Genomic DNA, 18,681 nt, shown 5'->3' on the forward strand with positions numbered 1-18,681 from the left:
GGGTTGAATTGTTAATCAGAAGTTTCTTTACAGTTCATGCAATGGACTATCTAATTTCTATTACAAAATGTTTTCACATACATTTTTATTCATTCAAAATCAATTTTGATTTATACCTAAGAACCAAACATGTCTTTAAAAATAGTAATTTCAGCCAATATTTTTTAGAAATATAGTAAAAGTTCACTGTTTAATGATAAACATATATTTGTTTATCTAATATGTTTTTAGTGAATTAATGAATCTAAAGTTTCAATTTTGGGTTTTCCAATGGTTGTTTAAAAAATTAGTAATATTGAATATTTTTGAAGGGTTAGAGATATATGACAGAAGCTCAAAAGCTGTGGGGGAGTTCCTGCATGACCTATAATATTGTACAAGAATGATATAATAATTTGACTGAGACTTTTTCAAACTAAGTTCTTTTTCTTTATTAACAACCCTTTGGCTAAGGTCATCAAACTTTTCGTTTGTATTCCTTTTTCTTTTCTCTTTTTCATCTCACTCTTCGTTTCCCTCTACATGTGGATTATCAATGAGAATTTGCACACAGAAATTCCAAGCCTTGAAAGATGCCACATGTCATGCATAGCTTGTCATCACTACTTTCTCACACCGACACATGGTCCATATACATATGTATCGACAAATTTAGTATAGCTCCAAAAACTCCTTTAACTTTATGTTTATTATGTAATATATATGTATTATATATATATAACTTAAGATATAGTATCAATATCATTAGATAGTTTAGTAGTAATTTATTTTTCTAACATCTTCTAAACTCATGTTTAAGTCTTTCTTGATCTACATTTTTTAGATTATTTTATTGTTAAAGTTTCTATCAACCAAAATTTTGGATATGGCATCCATTGTTGACAAGATGCATGTTTGTGCATCCGTTAGTCATTGAGAGAGAAACAACACTACACTTGATATTGGACTACACATAAAGTCATCACTACTCATTGAACACAAGTGAAAAACACCATAATAGAGAGAAAGGAGATAGGGGACAACGACTAGAGGGCGAGATACAATAAAGAATAAAAAGGAGTCAAAGTTATGTAAAACGAGAGAAAAAAGTGTACGAAAAAAGTAACAAAAATCGAAAAGTGTTAATTAAGAAAAATTTATTTCGATAAACCAAGTCAAATCTATCTTTACCCCAACATACTCGTTTATATATCAAAACATTCAAATCTTAGTTGCACAATACTTTTGGGGTAAGAAGGTTAGTTTGAGAAAGGAAGAAGAATGAAAAGGGTTTAAGTTATAAAAGGGGTTTAATTATGAGGTGATAATTAGGAGAATTGTTTATTTTCTTTGGTTGAAAGAGATGAAATGAATGAATCAAATGGAAACAAAATTATTGAGATTTTGTTGTTGGGAAGTGAGGTGTAAATCAAAACACCAACCTCACCTTTTCTACTCTATATTTTTAGCCTTTGTCTCTTTCTTTTTGCAATTTAACGTAGAAGACACACATAATGTGAGACTATTTGTCTGTCCTTTTTTTACTTAATATTTTAAAACATATAATCAACCCTATATATATATATATATATATATATATATATATATATATATATATATATATATAGCAATGTATATATATGTTATTCTTTTTCATTATTCCAATGATTTGTGCTTCTAGTTCTCTCTTTCTTATTAAATGCAAAACATTTGTTCTATGTCAATTTTTGTCTAAATTTAGTTATTTTATCTATGATTTAATGCACATAGCTATATATATCCAAGAAATATTTAATGGCAAAATCAGAGAGACAATGATTGTCTTTTTTTTTTATACAAAATTATGACAAACAAAAGGAATAATTTTGAATGCCATTAACTACTAAAAAAAAACTATAGTATAGTTTGTTTTATGATCTATATGTTTGATGATCATTTATTTTTTTCCTTAAATTTTAGTAGATAAATAAGTTCTTTGTTTTGTTATTAACTTTAATTTCTATTTTCAAAAATTAAATTCAATTTTCAAAACTAAAATTGGATAGGTACAATCTCTAAAATTCTATTTTCATTTTTTTTAAAATTTGGTTATGAACTGAAACATCTCTTCTTATAAGAATATTAAAAAAATAAAATTTTAAAAAAGATGATCTATATATATTTCACTCCTCGTTTTTTTAATCTAAGATAGGTTAATTTGACTAAAATTAAAACTCTTAATTAGCATTTATAATTAGTTTGTGAGGGATAGATTTACTAACTAACAGTGGTTGTTCTCAAGTACAAAAAAAACTTATAATGTTATATATTTTTAAAAAAATCTACAAATAAGAGAGGGAATGTACCCTATGCTTTTAGACAAACAAGAATGACAAAAATAATAATAACAAAAATAACACTTACACATTCATAGTTTGTTTGCCAAATAGGAAACATAATATTCCATTTACAAACTATCTTGAATTGCTCCAATCGTCAAGAGGAGTCTTACATATAACCCCAAGAATTTATAGAGATTTTTCATTCAATAATATATTTAGGAGTTATCCACTTACTAAAATCATTTAATTTCTTACATTTTTTCTAAATCAAACGTTGTAATGATCATTAGACTTGTAAAATTAATAACGTCGAAATTTGCATGGATCATCTTCGTTTAAGATAATATCATACAAATATGCAACCAATGAACTACTTCTTTTTGTTTACTCACGCAATCATAAATTTGAAAATAATATAATCAACATTTAGATTAGCGTTTTATATTAATTAATTATTCAACTTTAAATATATAGAGAAAGGGCTTTATACTTTTGTAAACATTAAATCAATATTTTGATCTTTTAGGTTTTGTTGTCTCCTAATTCTTTTTAAAAAATATACTTATAAATTTTTGAAATAGTGATTAATATATTTATTAATTGAATAAACTCTACAATGGGACCTTTTACTTTACTCCCATTGTCATTAAAAGTTGTTTTGAGATTAAATATTGATGTGGGGTACTCCTATAATATCCCTAATAGTTATAGTCACAAATTAATTTGTGTATGAAAGAGAGATATAAAGATGGTGGCTGAATGATACCTACACTGAACCAAACCAAGTTAGGTCTAATTTGGGAAGCTCTCCCCTTTCAAAACTTTCAAATTTCAACCCAAAGGAAAAAGTTAAATTTTGCAAAAAGACAACATTTTATTTTCTTGGAGCTAGAGATTAACCTTTAATTTTTGTCCTTATCATTTATCTTTAAAAAGAAGGCTAATGCTACAAGTTAATTCAAAAAGCCATCATCCCATCATATCCACCTTCAAATCAATAAAAACAACAAACCCTAAACCCAATCACATGTATAATTAATATGAAAGTTAGAGCTACCAAACACTTGATGACCTTATACATATTCAAGATCCATTTATTTGCATTACAAAGTTAAAATTATAAAAAAAAACTTACTATTAATAACGATGGATGATATTGATAGTCGACGTTGTTATTTTAATGTAAAATAAATTATTTTATAACTAGGTTGTGCATATTTGATTTATCAAGATTGATTTCAAAATGATTGTGAATGTGAAATTATAATTTAAAAATAGTGTTTTTACAATATATAATATATATGGTTGCTATTGTGGACATTTATTTTGTAGGATAACAAAAAGTTCACAAAAGAGATACAAAAAGAAGAGGACAAAGAAAAACACAATACAGGTCGGAAAATGGAATTCATCTTTTAAATTTTTACTTCTCACTATCAACTTCCAAGAATTATTGTCCCCTTTTTCACTTTTTCTTTAACTAATATTATCAATTTTTTTGACGTGGATGGATATTACGAACAAATGTTATGTAAAAATTAAATTTAACAAACATCTAAAGCATTTTACCTTTTCAAAATAAGTTAATTTTTTTATTATTAACTTGACAATAAATTTATATTTTGTTAATGGTTGTTGTTATATCTTGAATATTTCATAATTTTACATGATATAGTGGAAGAATTGTGGAAGAATTGATTCGCTTTCTTATGTCCATATCAAATAATATTGACATGTAAAAAAAGGAAAAAAATTGTGCAATTTATTGATCACTCCTAACCCACATTATCTAATTTCTCTTCTATTAATTTTTTGTTTATTTATTTCTTTGTTGAGAATATCGTATTGAAAAAAAAAAGAAAAAAAAAACTCATAATATTTATAAAGTACAATATAATAAGTTTGAGAGGACATGATATCTCATATTAGAAAAATCTTAAGAAGAAATATATATTATTTATTTCAAGTCAATTAATTTTTAGATGAATCTCATGTATTATATTTTATATATATTCTTTAAACACTGCAAAAACAACAAACGGAATCCAATTTAAAATTCACAATCCAAAATTAAGTTTACATATCCAAACTTTGTTTAGAAATTTAAGTGATTATATATTGGGTTTTTAGGGGTACACATCTAGGATGATTAAGGACCAATAGTCCAAATAAAAACTATAAATGTTTACACATAATGTGAAAAAAGTTTGGATATGTTTCTAACCATTGACTTATTAAATATTTAACCATAATTAGTCCAAATATCGATTATATAAATCGTCCATAATTGTACAAAGTGAAGCAATAATGGATTACTATTATTAATAATTGAAGCTAAACCAAGATTAGTCATTTTCGTGTATAATTAATATGCTATATTAATTATTCAAATTAATAGGGCTCTCGAGAGTTTTTTCCCTTTTTATTTTCTTTCTTGCATAGACTACATATTTGGATTGTGAAAATGAATATAGGGATTAGCCTTAGTTTGTGTAATGAACTTTTTGTTCATATTTATAACAAATAAAAACAATAAATAATTAAAAAAGAAAGTTGTGCTCAAAATGGGTAATATTTAGATATATTTAGTTTGAGAGTGATGGCTTAATTTCAAATGCCAAAATGTAAATTTGCCATATCCTTTTTTTGGAGTTTGCGTATAAACCAAAATTACAACAGAAAAGTTTAATTACATTATTACATTAAAAAGTTAAAATCAATATTATCATAAAACAAAATCTAATTAAAGATTCTAAAAACTTACTTCTATGTAATGACCTTAAATATTTAAAAATAACCAAATTTTAGAATTTATTAATGATATATGTTTATTATATAATATATATATAAATATAGAAGTGATAGTTTATCAATATTATCCGTTAATTTTCCATCTTTTTTACACTCTAGTTTAAGATCCAACTTTTTATTTTTTCTATATATTATTTTTGTTGAATTATAAAGCTCTCGTCAATAAAATTTATGGATTCGTTATTACCGACTAAACTATGAGTATTTATATAAATTCTAAAATTTTACTATATTTATAAATAATTTAGTTTGAAATGATTTTGGTAATATAAATTCTCTCTTTTATATTAATTAAGTTATAAGGATCTCAGTACATGTTGACAAATAAATTAAGAGCACAATACACATCAACTTACGTATGTGATATACTATAGATAAAATTGATTAAAAAAGGTTATAGAAAATTATTATTTTATTATGATAAATTTTTAAAAAAAGAAAAAGAGAGAGAGAGAGAGGAGGTTGAGTTTAGTGTGGGCTTAGTTGCATGCATGCAAGAAAATGGGTGGTAAAAGAGAGATATATAGTGTGGGGGCTTTTGATTATTTTGTGTATGGTAGGACATGGTGATGCACCAGGAGGACGCAGCACCACCACGCAACACCACCACGCAGCATCAGCACCACCACCCTACTTGCCTGATTAAGGTTCACCATACTGTGACTGTTTGATTTTGACATAAAGTGAATTGTCATTTTGTTATTGGAAGTCTACCATTCTAATTTCCTCTTCTCCTCCCCCTACACGTGTCTTCTTTTTCTACCTTCTTCTTCTTCTTTCTTTTTTTATTTTAACAAAACTGCGGCTTCTTCCTAAAAACCACTCTTCTTTAGTTCTTACCCCCTCCTCTTACCTCTTACGGCTTACCCCACACTCACACACTCACACACTCACACACTCCTCTCCTCTCTTTCACATTTCTGCTACGTCACATGGGACCCAAACTCTCGTATTCAACCCATCAAAATCAAATTTTATATCATTTAGTTTCCTCCTTTCAACTCCTTCTACTGTACAAACAAAAATCACTCTTTCTTATTCAACTTTCTGTACATAACAATTTACTCTATTATTTTTCCGTATGAAACCACTATTTTGTCTTTTAATTTTAATATGTACCAATCTAGTATTTATACTTTTACCATGCTAATAAATATTTATGCCTTTTCTTCTATTCTTCTTAAAACTCATTCCCTACCTTGTTTGATTACATTTTTCTACACACATTTATTATGAAATTATGAAGGACAATTTTGAGTTCTCACTCAATTTTCGGTTGTTAATATGGGGTCTTTTTAATTATTATTATAATAATAGCAATAGATTGTGACACAGGTTAGTAGATAAGAAAGTGTTAGTGTATAACCTTTGTTTCACTATGTTATACGAATGTTACAAAATCACTTACTTTTGACATTAGCAGAGTCAACTAAAAAAGAATTTATTCTTCGCTAACTTTTGAAAGGTTTAACTTTTCAACTCTCCAACTGAAAATGAGCAATACAATTTCTGCACCACTTATATACTACTTAAGATGCAATTCAAAATGTGTTAATTAGTATCGTAATTCTTTTTTGTTGTCAATAAAACTAAGTAGGGCCTAAGGCCCCCTACAAGTTCGTACTCAAGAGCTTGTTGCAACAAAAGGATGGTCCCCTATGCACTTCTTTCATTTCAAAAGGGGAAAAAGTACCTCCAATCCATCATGACTTAGGGTCGTAGTAATAGTGAACCTCTCTTTGTGATCGAGATGAGGTATAGATGCCTTCCAGTCGGGGATGGGAGTGGTTCAAAATTGGAGTTTTCTCAGATAACCACCAACTTACATAGTTTATCCTGATCTTCCATGTTTGGTAGAGAAGAAGCAAACAAAGGTATACACTATCTTCCTATCTTGTCCCCTTTACATAATTGATCGAAAAATAGAAAAATTATTTCAAAAAAAATTATGTTTAGAAGTAAAATTAATTCTTACTCTTTCAATCTCAATATTTTAACATAATTAATATCAACTTGTCAAGCTAGCATGCATAAAAATCTTAGGGTAGCATTGGTTTTTTTAGTATCGAGATTTTGTTTAGGTTAACGTGTGACAAGATGTAGAACACTAATTAATTTTCATCGACTTGTCATTTCTAATTTCCTATCAACATTCTCATATATTTGTCCGCATAGAGTCTAACATTTGAAACTTTCATATTATAGAAAATTTAATAAAATATAAAAATAGGTATTACCCATCGGCTATAAAATTAATACTAATAGAAAAAACAACTTATTTAAAAGTGATGAAAGTAATTTAAATATTTTGATCATCTTTTATATTATAGTCTTCACACATCAACATTTTAACAATATTTTCAATAATATTTTTCTAATATTGTTTTAGAATGGTATACATACATAAATGGGTCGTATGTCAAAACTTTAATTGTTAATTTCGTCACTCTTTATACAAGTGTTTATCAATAAAATCTTTAAAAGATTTTGGATGAGACATTCTTGAAAGTAATGATTATTAGAAAAAACATGTGATTTTATATAGAATAAAAAATAATTCTAAAGGAAGTTCAATAGTTAATCACCCTTCAGAAGTCACTCTCCACACCTTTTTCTAAATTAATTAACTTTTTTTAGTTGATAGAATTTTATTTTCATTGACAAAAGAAGTTGTACAATAATTTTTTTTTCATACTTAGAGTTTTAAAAAATTTAATTAAATAATTGATCTATCATATAAAACAAAATTTCCAAAGTTAATTGGGTGAAGAGAGCTATGCTAAAATGAATTCGAGACTTTAATATATTTTTAAATAAATAAAATACCAAAACCTTATTTTTCATGTTTTTGCAATTTAGTATCGTCTGTTGTCACTGTTTATAAATGCATGCATTTGTTAGGTAAGGTTTGAATAAGAATTTAACCTTAGTATATTAATTATTAATCTCAAAAGATCACATTATTTAATTTCATCATTTAAAAGGTCCTTTGTTTTACATAACACGTGCATTTATGCGATGTTTCAAATACTTGATTTTAATTAAGAAACGTTTATGATATCTAAGGAGAAGTACATCCACGTAAGTAATAGTACAAATTTGATGAGAATTCAATGACTTAAAATATAATATAAAAAATTTAAACGAGCTAAAGGATAGTATAAAAAACTTAAACGAGCTAAAGTGATCTTGACAAATTTGATACACTTTTTTTAGGTTTTTTTTAAAAAAAATTCAATGTTTTTTTTAGCTTATTTCAACCATGGAGTCATATGGGATGCTATACAATTTTCTTCAAAATATAAAAAAATGTATATTTAAATCATCATGATTATATATGTAACTTGAAATTGAATATCATTAAATGATACATAAAACTCTTTCAAACAATAAAATAATAAAAAAGTAGAGATTTAAAAATAAAACTCAAACTTTTATGTTGTAATTCATTTTAATTTCTCTAAAATTAATGGATCTTTACCATAAATTTATTAAAATGTCAACAAAAAATAATTATTATTTCACAATTTGAAAAATACTTTAGCTAATTTTATGGAATGATGAATATTACATTTAATTTGGATAAAATTTACAAATTCAACTCTAAATTAAACTAGAATACTTTAAGCTATTTTTATCAAATTGAACTCTAAACTCTAAACTTGTACATTCCTAAAGTTTGTAATACCTTCGGGATTATTCAACTAAAAGAACAAGGAAAGAAGGGACGTCTATGGATTGAATTTTTTTTCTTTTCTATTTGGTTTTATGTAACATCTATGATGTTGATCTCTTTTATCTACCTATGTGATGATATAAAAGTGTATCCTTACAAAAAAAAGTAATAATCTTCTACAACCTTGAATATGAAAAACAAATTTATCACAAAATATTGATAATAAAACTACATAAAGAAAAAAAAATTGCTGAAGCCTATATGAAGCCAAAAGAATTGTTTGAACTAAGAATGTGGGTAAAAAGTAAAAAATGAGAGATGGAATTTTGGAATTTTGACAACTACATCAAAATAATTCACATGCAAGGGGAGGATAATGTTGTCACAAACTTTGCAATGATTTGGATAGGAAAAAGTTAGTAAGAAAAAAATATTGATAATTATGCTTTGGAAATCTAAAGTTAGAGAAATCAAAATTCCTTTCTTATCCCACTTTTTCCATCATAAAAAAACTTCAATTCAATATTCCCTTTTATGGTTCAAAAATGAACAAGGGAGCCAAGTCTCTCTTTTGTGTGTTTATTATTATTATTATATATATATATATAGATCCAATAATAATTCAACTTTTATTTTTTATTATTAGTTATGATTTGAAATATATGTATATATTTATATAGTACTTTTTCATAATGGGTTGCTTTGAACTTAAACAAACTTACAAAACGAACACAATCCTAGAGTGAGTGAGTGAGTGAGTGAGAAATACCTAGAGGGAGAGATGAGATTGAGACCCCATGTGACATATTTTTCAAACAAGTCTATGATTAGGGTTTTGAATCCCAATGAAAAAAATATGATAATATTCCAATGAAAAATAAAAGTAAAAATAGAAAAGGGTATTCTTTTCTCTCAATGTTCACTTAATTATAATGATCATGTAAAAAGCTAGCCAAAAAGGTAATTTATTTTTAGAATATATAGGAGAAGTTTTGATTTGCCATTTTTTTGTAATTTTGTTTCAAAAAGTTACATTAATTAGTAGCTAGACTCCTTTTTTATTTCCTTTAAGATGGATTATCAACCATTCATTAGATGGAGAAATTTTTAACATTTAATCATTAATTTGATGCCTAAGCTAAATATATATATCCCAAGTGTTAACCACCATAAACTATGTGTTTCCAAAAGCTTTCAACAATGGATATCTTTTTTACAATAAAATATAGTGTTCTTTTTACAAGACATAAATGATTCTTTTTTATGTAGGCACTTTAACAAAATCACTCATTGTGAAGACTTTATTTGAGAGCAATGTTTTCAAGTGAGGTGTTGTTTCTTTAATCATTTTAGAAAGGGAAAAAAATTCTAAAAATTACATATAGATACATTCATAACATTTTTATAACCTTTATAGGTTACCAAATTTCATAAACATCTTATTAGATTTCAAATTGTAAATACACTTGACCTATTCTCATATCCCATAAATAGTGTTGTGTATTGTTGTGTTTTGTAATATACACTATACAATATTTGAATTTATTTCTACTCTAGTTTTTTTTTTTTTTGTAATGCTACCTACATCAAGATTTGAAATTCGAAATTATGATATCAACACTCCTCAATATTCTAACATTTTAATTTAGTTCTTTCAACATGCTTTGTCATCGCATATGTGGCCTAAAAAAATTGAGGTCGCCTAATATAAATTTGTTCAAAGCTAAACACACTTAACTTTCAAGTTCTTGTGATTGAGTCTTTACAAAGAAAGTGCATCTTGTTGGTATAGATCGTAACTTATAATTCTTTTTAGTCTTTCTTAATCTTACTTTTATGTTCTTATGTACATTTTCATTTGAATATATATGATATTTGTTTATTCATGTTTCTTTCCTTACATTTTTACTTTGTTATCTAATTTGATTGTTTTGTTCTTGTAATGTTCCTCTTTTACGGCCTAAATGGCTTTTTAAATGCTTAAAAAGTATTTTTTTCACTGTTTAAAAATTATTTTTTTAGTATTATTGGAAGTTAGAGAATTTGAACCACAAACCTTGTAAACACTAATTTTTTAAATGTCAATTGAACTATGCTTGCTTTAGCTATTCTTTAAAATATCATACGTAATTGTAGGTTATAATACACCTCAAAATTGCTTCAAACTCTCTTTAAAATAAATTGCTTTCAACTCCCTTAAACATTTTAAATATTTTCATAATTACTTTTGTCAAATATGTTGACATTCTAAAAAAATAAAAATAAATGAACAAATGAACATTTTTAGTTGATTAAATTCATAATTCTTCATCTAATATAATATTTTATTACTCTAACATTATAATAGATAGCATATATAAACAAAAGTACTCCATATCAAACAATTGACAAAACTTAGGTGATTTAATAAGCCTTTCTTGTATGTATTATAAGGTTCAAAGTTTCCATGCATCGCAAATTGATATATATATATATATATAATTGACAAAATTTACCTGATTTAAGCCTTTTGTTGTATGTATTATAAGGTTCAAAGTTTCCATGCATGGCTGCGTGACAAATTAATATATATATTGTCTTTTTAGACCGACAAATTGAATAGTTTTTTGTATTATATAAATTCCAATATTATATTATTGATCTAATAGTGCATTAAAAAATGTATTGCTGTCTTCAATTTAATTTGAGATTGTGTAGGTTAGATTAACCCATGCAGCTTCATTAACCAAAATATAAAAAAATTGATAAAGGCAACCTTTTTGTCTACGATTTTTTTTATAAAAATACAACAAATCGAAAAAAATATTTATACCGTATAGAACAATTTTAGGGAAGGAAAAAGTTCACAAAAGCCACAACGTGAAATAACAAAAATACCTTATGATTAATTGATCACACACGCGTGAAAAAGTGATTTGGTACCAAAGTCTAAACGATCTCGTAGCAAGTCTAACATACCTTTCTACCTAGTCTAAATAATCTCATAGAATGTCTAAGCGATCTCGTAGCAAGTTTAAAATATTGTTATATCCTTAATTATTATTCTATCGTAATTACAATTATCCAAATTAATTTATCATTTTTGTATTAATTAAAAGGCAGCCCAATATTTCCAATTGCTTAGGCCCACCTTTGATCAAAGTAGATTATGGGCCTTCTCTAATTTTAGAAATTAGAGGGATGGGGTTGGGGGTATGATGGGAAATTAGCCTCTTCTCCTTCAAATTTCCATGAGTTTTCAAAAATATTGACTTTAAATTTCACAAAAAATGTTGATTTAGTATCTCTAAAAAAAAATTACAAAAAGTTAAATGTATAGATTGATCAAAGAGAAATTCAAAACTATATATTCCCATAGATTTTTTTTGTATTTTATAATTTATTTTAACTTTCTTAGTCTACGACTAATAAAAGCACCTTAAAATAAATAACTCCGGCAATGGAACATGCATATCAAAAAATATAATATTAAAAATAAATAAATAAGAAAAATGAAGAGAATGAAAAATCTCAAATTTCTTCTCTTTCCTCGATCTATTTGGAATTCATTCTATAGGAATTTGACATGTAGAAGGTGAATTATATGATATATAGTTGGATGAAGAGAGAAATGACATATGGCTATGGACACTGAACATACTAACGACATCTGTATTAATAATATTTATAATAACTCTCACCTATTATTTTTTCTTTATCGATAAAAGTCAAAGCATGTTAATTCTCCAATATTGGAAAAGTCAAAGTCATATTGCAAGTTCATCCTTTATTGGTTAGCTCAACATCCAATCCATCTTCAAAATTCAATAGGGATTTTGTTTTATATTTTCCACAAAATCTTTACATATTAAAACTCTTTTTTGGAATTTTCTTTTATGTATGGACTTTTATATATTATTGCAATATTAGTTTTAACAAAAAAAAAAAATTAAATTTACTTATAATTTCTCAAAATGGCATTTTCTTCCCTTAATATCAAGGCTATCTTTTACCATAACAAACAAATAACTAATATTACTCTTTACATTTCACTAACGTTTTAAAGTTGCTACATGAATAGAGTTTTGTATGAAAATTAATTCAAATTTGAAACAATGGATCACTAGTGATGACCTCAAAACTACAATAGAGTTCAACAATAGTTTTGAAAGTTTATTATTAAGCGAAAAAAGTAGTAATATAAATACTTTTAAAAAGTAAAAGAATACGTTTACAAAAAAATATATATATATATGATATTATATTATTGTACGACTTTACTAATTTTAAATATAGTAAATTAAAGAAGCATCAATACAAAATTTGCTAGAACATTGTAGGATTAATACTAAGGGTGCTATTTTAGGCCAATTTTTTCTAAAAATAAAATTGTAGACACCTATTGTTTGCTTATTTAAAAGTAGTATGTCTCTTCTACATTATAAAGGGAAAAGAAAACATAAAGTTAATGGACAAATGAGAAAGGAAATTTTATATGGAGGAAGAGAGTTCCAAAGTCCTTTGTCAAAGAGAATAATCTAATCTTGTGAGGACCATACAAAATTAAAGAATCTTATCTAAATTCTTTTTTTAAAAAGGGGTTTATGAAAATGTTAAGAATTTGTCTTTATTTTCAAACAAAGAAACTTCATTTCATATGTTTGAATTCATGAATATAATTATTATCCAAGGGGTGATGTTGCCTTTGAAAGCAATTTAACAATTTTAGCCATATGCTCCACTTTTGACCTTTGCTTATGTGCATCATATGAGACCTCCATTTCTTGGAAATAACCTACACCATTTTATTTTAAAATAAGATACCAATTAAACATAATGTTATATATATATATATATATAATGAAATAAATTTGTTTAGTTTGGTTTTGGTCTATTTTGGTTGCTTTGTCAATGGCATAATTCAAAACACTTTCTCCCAACTTTGGGATTGTAATGCTTACACCCACACAAAGCACTTATTTTAATGTCTCTATTCAGTCAAACATTACTTTCTTTAATTCAATTAAAATGTTGTATGGTGGCCTTTTTTTATTTCTTTTAAAAAATAAATAAAATTAGTCAATCATTGCTAAAGAATAAAACTATGAGAATATAAATATACTCTAAAATTTTGAAAGTTCTAACTATTGAAAACCAATTATCTCATATAAGTTCTTAAATGTCAAAATAATACGTTAAAAAATATATATTTTCGTGCATCATAACTGTAACAATTAAAATTAAATATTTTTAAGAGGTTTTTTCTTAAAAATATTTATAATATAAAACAATTTTAAAAACGGGAAAAAGAAAAAGCTTAGTTTGATTTTTTTAATTGCTAATAAATATTATAGGTTAATTAACTTATACTCGTTTTATCATTCAACATTTGATGATTAGTCAAACTACTCTATTATTTTACATTATATTGACTGTGATTAAATGCTTCTATTAACAAGAATATTGAATTGAAATCTAACACACACTTATAATTATAAAAGAATTAAATAAAAATATAGCTTACTATTTTATGCATGTGAGGAAGTCAAATAAACATTTTATATTCCTATCAAACTTTACATAATTTTTAATGGGATTTTTTTGTAACCAAATTTGAATGAGATTCATATACATAATTTGATTCTACATAGATCACATGTACTATTCATTATTTATCCTTTGTTAAAGTTTTAGTAACAGACAAATATGATTATTATTGGTAAGTAAATAAAGTCAGCAAGTAATAACATTTGTATTTATGTTACTATATATATATATATATATGTTAGTGTGATGGTTTAGTTGAAGTTGTCTAACAAGTAATTTGAATAAAATAGTAAAAGAGAAAGTTCAATAAAATAAACTAAAAGAATAAGTGGGAGAGATGGGTGGAAGGCATAGGCATAGGCAGGATTCTACTTCGCACATTCCGCCACCTTTGGGTGACACTTCATTCATCTTCTTTCCATTTCCCATAGCGTTTACCTTTCATTAATAATTCATTTATATATATGTATGGGTTCTCGTAGAAGTAGAGAACGTAATGTCATAATGTCAATTACCAAACACAACACTCTAATAATTCTCTAATGGTTAAGTTAGTTAGAAATTATGATACCTTAACATCAATAATTAATGAGTTGAATGTGACACATTTTTTTTCTTTCAAAAAGAGGGCCAAGAAATTAGCTAGGAGAAAGTTATTGGTTCGATTAGGTTTTAAAAAAGTGCACCACTTTTGAACTAAAAGCAAACGTACCCTATTCATAAACTAATCCAAAGTGTGATGTGTGATGTGTGATATTAATCTCAACCCATACTTTAGGTGATCTCATTTAATTGGACTAGTAGTATGTGTCTTCATAAATTATTTAGTTGGTAACCTACCTAAAAAGAGGAATGCATTAAAAAATGACATAAAAAGTGAACACCTTAGGGTATGAATAGTGTTTAGTGAGAGATACAAACTTTTTCCCTCTTGTAAGTAGATATAATATTCTTTATGGACTTTGTAGTATTAAATTATATCAATGGAGTATGGGTTAGAGATAATGAATCAACAATTTTGTTAAACTATACAATATCCATGAAATATTTAAAAGATAAAACAGCAGCAAAATTTAATCTGCTATGGTTGTAATATTATAGCTAATTAATATTTTAACTCATTTAAAAACGTAAAATGTTTATCTATTAATTTTGATACATCGATAAAAGTGTATTGTCGTTCACAAACTTAACTATATTAATTTATAATTTTTTAAAAATATTGCTATATGTTTAACTATTATCCCTAAAATTGCTATCCATTTTAATTACCCAAAATAATAAACATGATGAATTTTAAACATGTACAACGAAAATCAAATCGAAATTTTACCATAATTAGCTCAGGATTAAGATTAAGTTAATTAGTTCATGATCTAAGGATAATTTTGTGTGTGAACAAAATTTCATGGTTAGCTCAGGATTAAGATTTAATTACATAGGTCATCAATAATCGAAATAGCCAACTCTATACAGTCAACGATGTTATAATGCAAAAGTGACTATTTCATGTTCTAGTCTTATGTAAACTTTTTACATATGATGCCCTCACTTTCATATCTCTATATGAACGATAATTCGGGATCACATTGTTTGTACTAACTATAAAGTGAGTTGCATTCATAATGTCCCTAGAATAAAATGTCCAATAATTTCTCGATAATAACTTTATTGAATATAATATGATTTTAGGTTACAAACTACGAGTGTTATGACATAAACTCTAACAAGACGTTGTAGCTATAAAGAATAAAAAAATGATAAATGTAAAAATAGTAAAAACTGTAGCAAAATTGAAGTTTTAAAATATTGTTTACTGTAGCTAATTAGAAGTTTTAAATATTTATTGTAACGTGAGATATGATTGTTAGTCTTAGATAGTCATTGCACTAAATGGTCTCTCAAACTTTACATTATTTCACACTTAAGTTGATTTACGTCTTAAATTGTGTGGGATAAACACCAAACTGAAATACAATTTTTTTTTTGTTTTGTAAGTCATGTTCAGCCTCCTTGAAAATAATTTATCATTGTCGACACGTAAAGTAGACAAAATTTTCTTAATCGGATGTTTGACATGAACAAAAATTCATTAATATTTTGTTAGGAGGACTCAATTATATTGAATAATTTGAGATATTTGTAAAAATATAGAAAGAAATATCAAAATAAATCACAAAATGAAAAGGAAAGGAAAAGAAAAACGAAAATCGTGTACATGAATTCCACCACATGGAACGCCATCTATGACTTAATATATTGTTCCAAATTGTCACTCTTTAATTTCACCATCAACCGTCCACTCTCCCAATATTACAAAACTCTCCCCTTCTGAAATATAAACAAAACAAAGGCTTTAACAACAACATTTTTGGTGTCTTCTTCATTCAATATATAAGTATTCATTCATTTTGGATCAGTTAAGTCGACCGAATAAAATCATAGATAACAAAGGGTTTGATCATCAATGTTGATGGTGATTATTTAGTTGAAAAAACTACCTTAATGTATCGATACTCTTTCCTAAAGGTTTTTAAAGATTCATACCTACAAAGTTTTACCACCTTATTGAATTTTTTTTTCTAATAAATGATATATTTTACCACAGATGGAAAAAAAATTAGATCTAAATGTTATTATATTGGATAAATTATGTTATTATATATATGCTAATGTTATGTTTGCAAGAGAAATTAAGATTCAAAAAGGGTAATTTCTCGCCCAGACGCGGGCCCACACTGAAAGTCCAAACAATCCTCAATCTCCTTCCTTGCCCAACACGACACCGTTTCTCCAGCGTCTTCCTACTTCCTCCCTTCCTTTCTACTGATTCCCCTTCTCTCTTTTCTTTTAAACCTTCCCTTGACTTTCCTCTCCCATGGCTTCCTCTTCCACCAACCTCCACTTTCTCCCATAATAACTCCCCTCTCTTTTCCCTCTTCACCCCATCATCCAAAACCATGCCCTCTCTCACCGCCCCCCATGGCCTTCCTCTCTTCCTCCTCCTCTTCCTCTTCCTCTTCTCCTCCGTCTCCGCCCAGTCCCAGCCCTCCCCCGACCCCAGGTCAGACCCTTACCAGTACCGCCTCAGCGGTTCCATGGCCGTCATCATCGTCATCCTCATCGCCGCCCTTTTCTTCATGGCTTTCTTCTCCGTCTACATCCGTCACTGCAACGATTCACAATCCAACACCATCCGCCCTATCACCGTAGCCGCCGGCCGCTCCCGTCGCGCAACCCGCGGTCTCGATCCGGCGGTAATTGAAACATTTCCGACTCTGATTTACTCCGATGTGAAAGAGCATAAAATTGGTAAAAGTGCCCTAGAATGCGCTGTTTGTTTGAATGAATTTGAAGATGATGAAACGCTGCGTTTGATCCCTAAATGTGACCATGTGTTTCACCCTGAATGTATTGATGCTTGGTTGGCTTCTCACTCTACTTGCCCTGTTTGTCGAGCTAATTTGTCTCCTCAACTCACTGAGTCCGTCCACCGAGTTGACGATTCCAACGCTGTGGTTAACTCGGATACTGACGGAGGTGATATTGAAGCTCAGTCCACTGACGTCGTTTTAGAGACAACGGCTCCACCTACGGTTCAGATACAAACGGAATCAGAGCTCACTACCACGACAGGTAACAAGGCCTTGAATCGGACACGTACACGAGGATCCCGATCCAATAGATTGCGGTGGCTATTTCCCCGGTCTCACTCGACCGGACACTCCTTGGTTCAGCCTGGGGAAGACACTGAGCGGTTTACTCTCCGGTTGCCAGTGGAGATAAGAAAGCAAGTTGTGAACCGGAAGCTGAACCGGGCGATGAGTATGGTGGTTTTGGCCAGGCAGAGCAGTTCGATGAGAGGATACAGGTTTGGTTCAGGTGAAGGGAGTAGTCGAGGGAAGTATTACCGGAGGCTCGAGCGGTTGGACCGAACATCGAAGTCGGACCGGTGGGTGTTGTCAATGACACCGCCGTTTTTCACGCGTATGTCGTCGATGAAGACTCCACGTGGAGGGAGTAACCGCGGTGAACCCGGTTCGGGCCGAGAACTTGGACAGGGAAATACCGCTGTCGAATCAAGTATGCTTCCGGTCTGAAGTAGTTTTTTTTTTATTTTATTCTTATATGATTTTTTGGCCACATTATATAAAAATTTAAATTAGTCGTGAATTTCCCGAGGGGAAATTTGCTTTTTGTTTCATAAAAATTTACATACATTAATTAAAAGTAATGTGTACATAAATTCTTGTTTATTATTCTTTCTATAACTATAGATGTTGGTCTTAGACGTGTTGAACTGTTGATTATAATAAACAATGTAACAATTTTTTTTTATGTTTTAAAAAATATTTTCTCCAAATTGAA

At 27.9% G+C, this 18,681-nt stretch overlaps 1 protein-coding gene across 1 annotated transcript; it reads left to right on the forward strand.

The window, feature by feature from the left end:
* Positions 1-17,121: 17,121 nt before the first annotated feature.
* LOC101212548 (E3 ubiquitin-protein ligase ATL6) lies at positions 17,122-18,651 on the forward strand. The gene has a single exon (XM_004139142.3). It carries the CDS (start codon positions 17,274-17,276, stop codon positions 18,411-18,413), a length of 1,140 nt encoding a protein of 379 aa, XP_004139190.1. The 5' UTR covers positions 17,122-17,273; the 3' UTR covers positions 18,414-18,651.
* The last annotated feature ends 30 nt before the right edge of the window (positions 18,652-18,681 follow it).

Source organism: Cucumis sativus, chromosome 2, assembly GCF_000004075.3.
Source record: "Cucumis sativus cultivar 9930 chromosome 2, Cucumber_9930_V3, whole genome shotgun sequence".
NCBI classification, from domain to species: domain Eukaryota; kingdom Viridiplantae; phylum Streptophyta; class Magnoliopsida; order Cucurbitales; family Cucurbitaceae; genus Cucumis; species Cucumis sativus.

Excerpts from the sequence above, each read along its gene's own strand:
- LOC101212548 (XM_004139142.3), top strand. The coding sequence starts at position 17,274 with ATGCCCTCTCTCACCGCCCCCCATGGCCTTCCTCTCTTCCTCCTCCTC.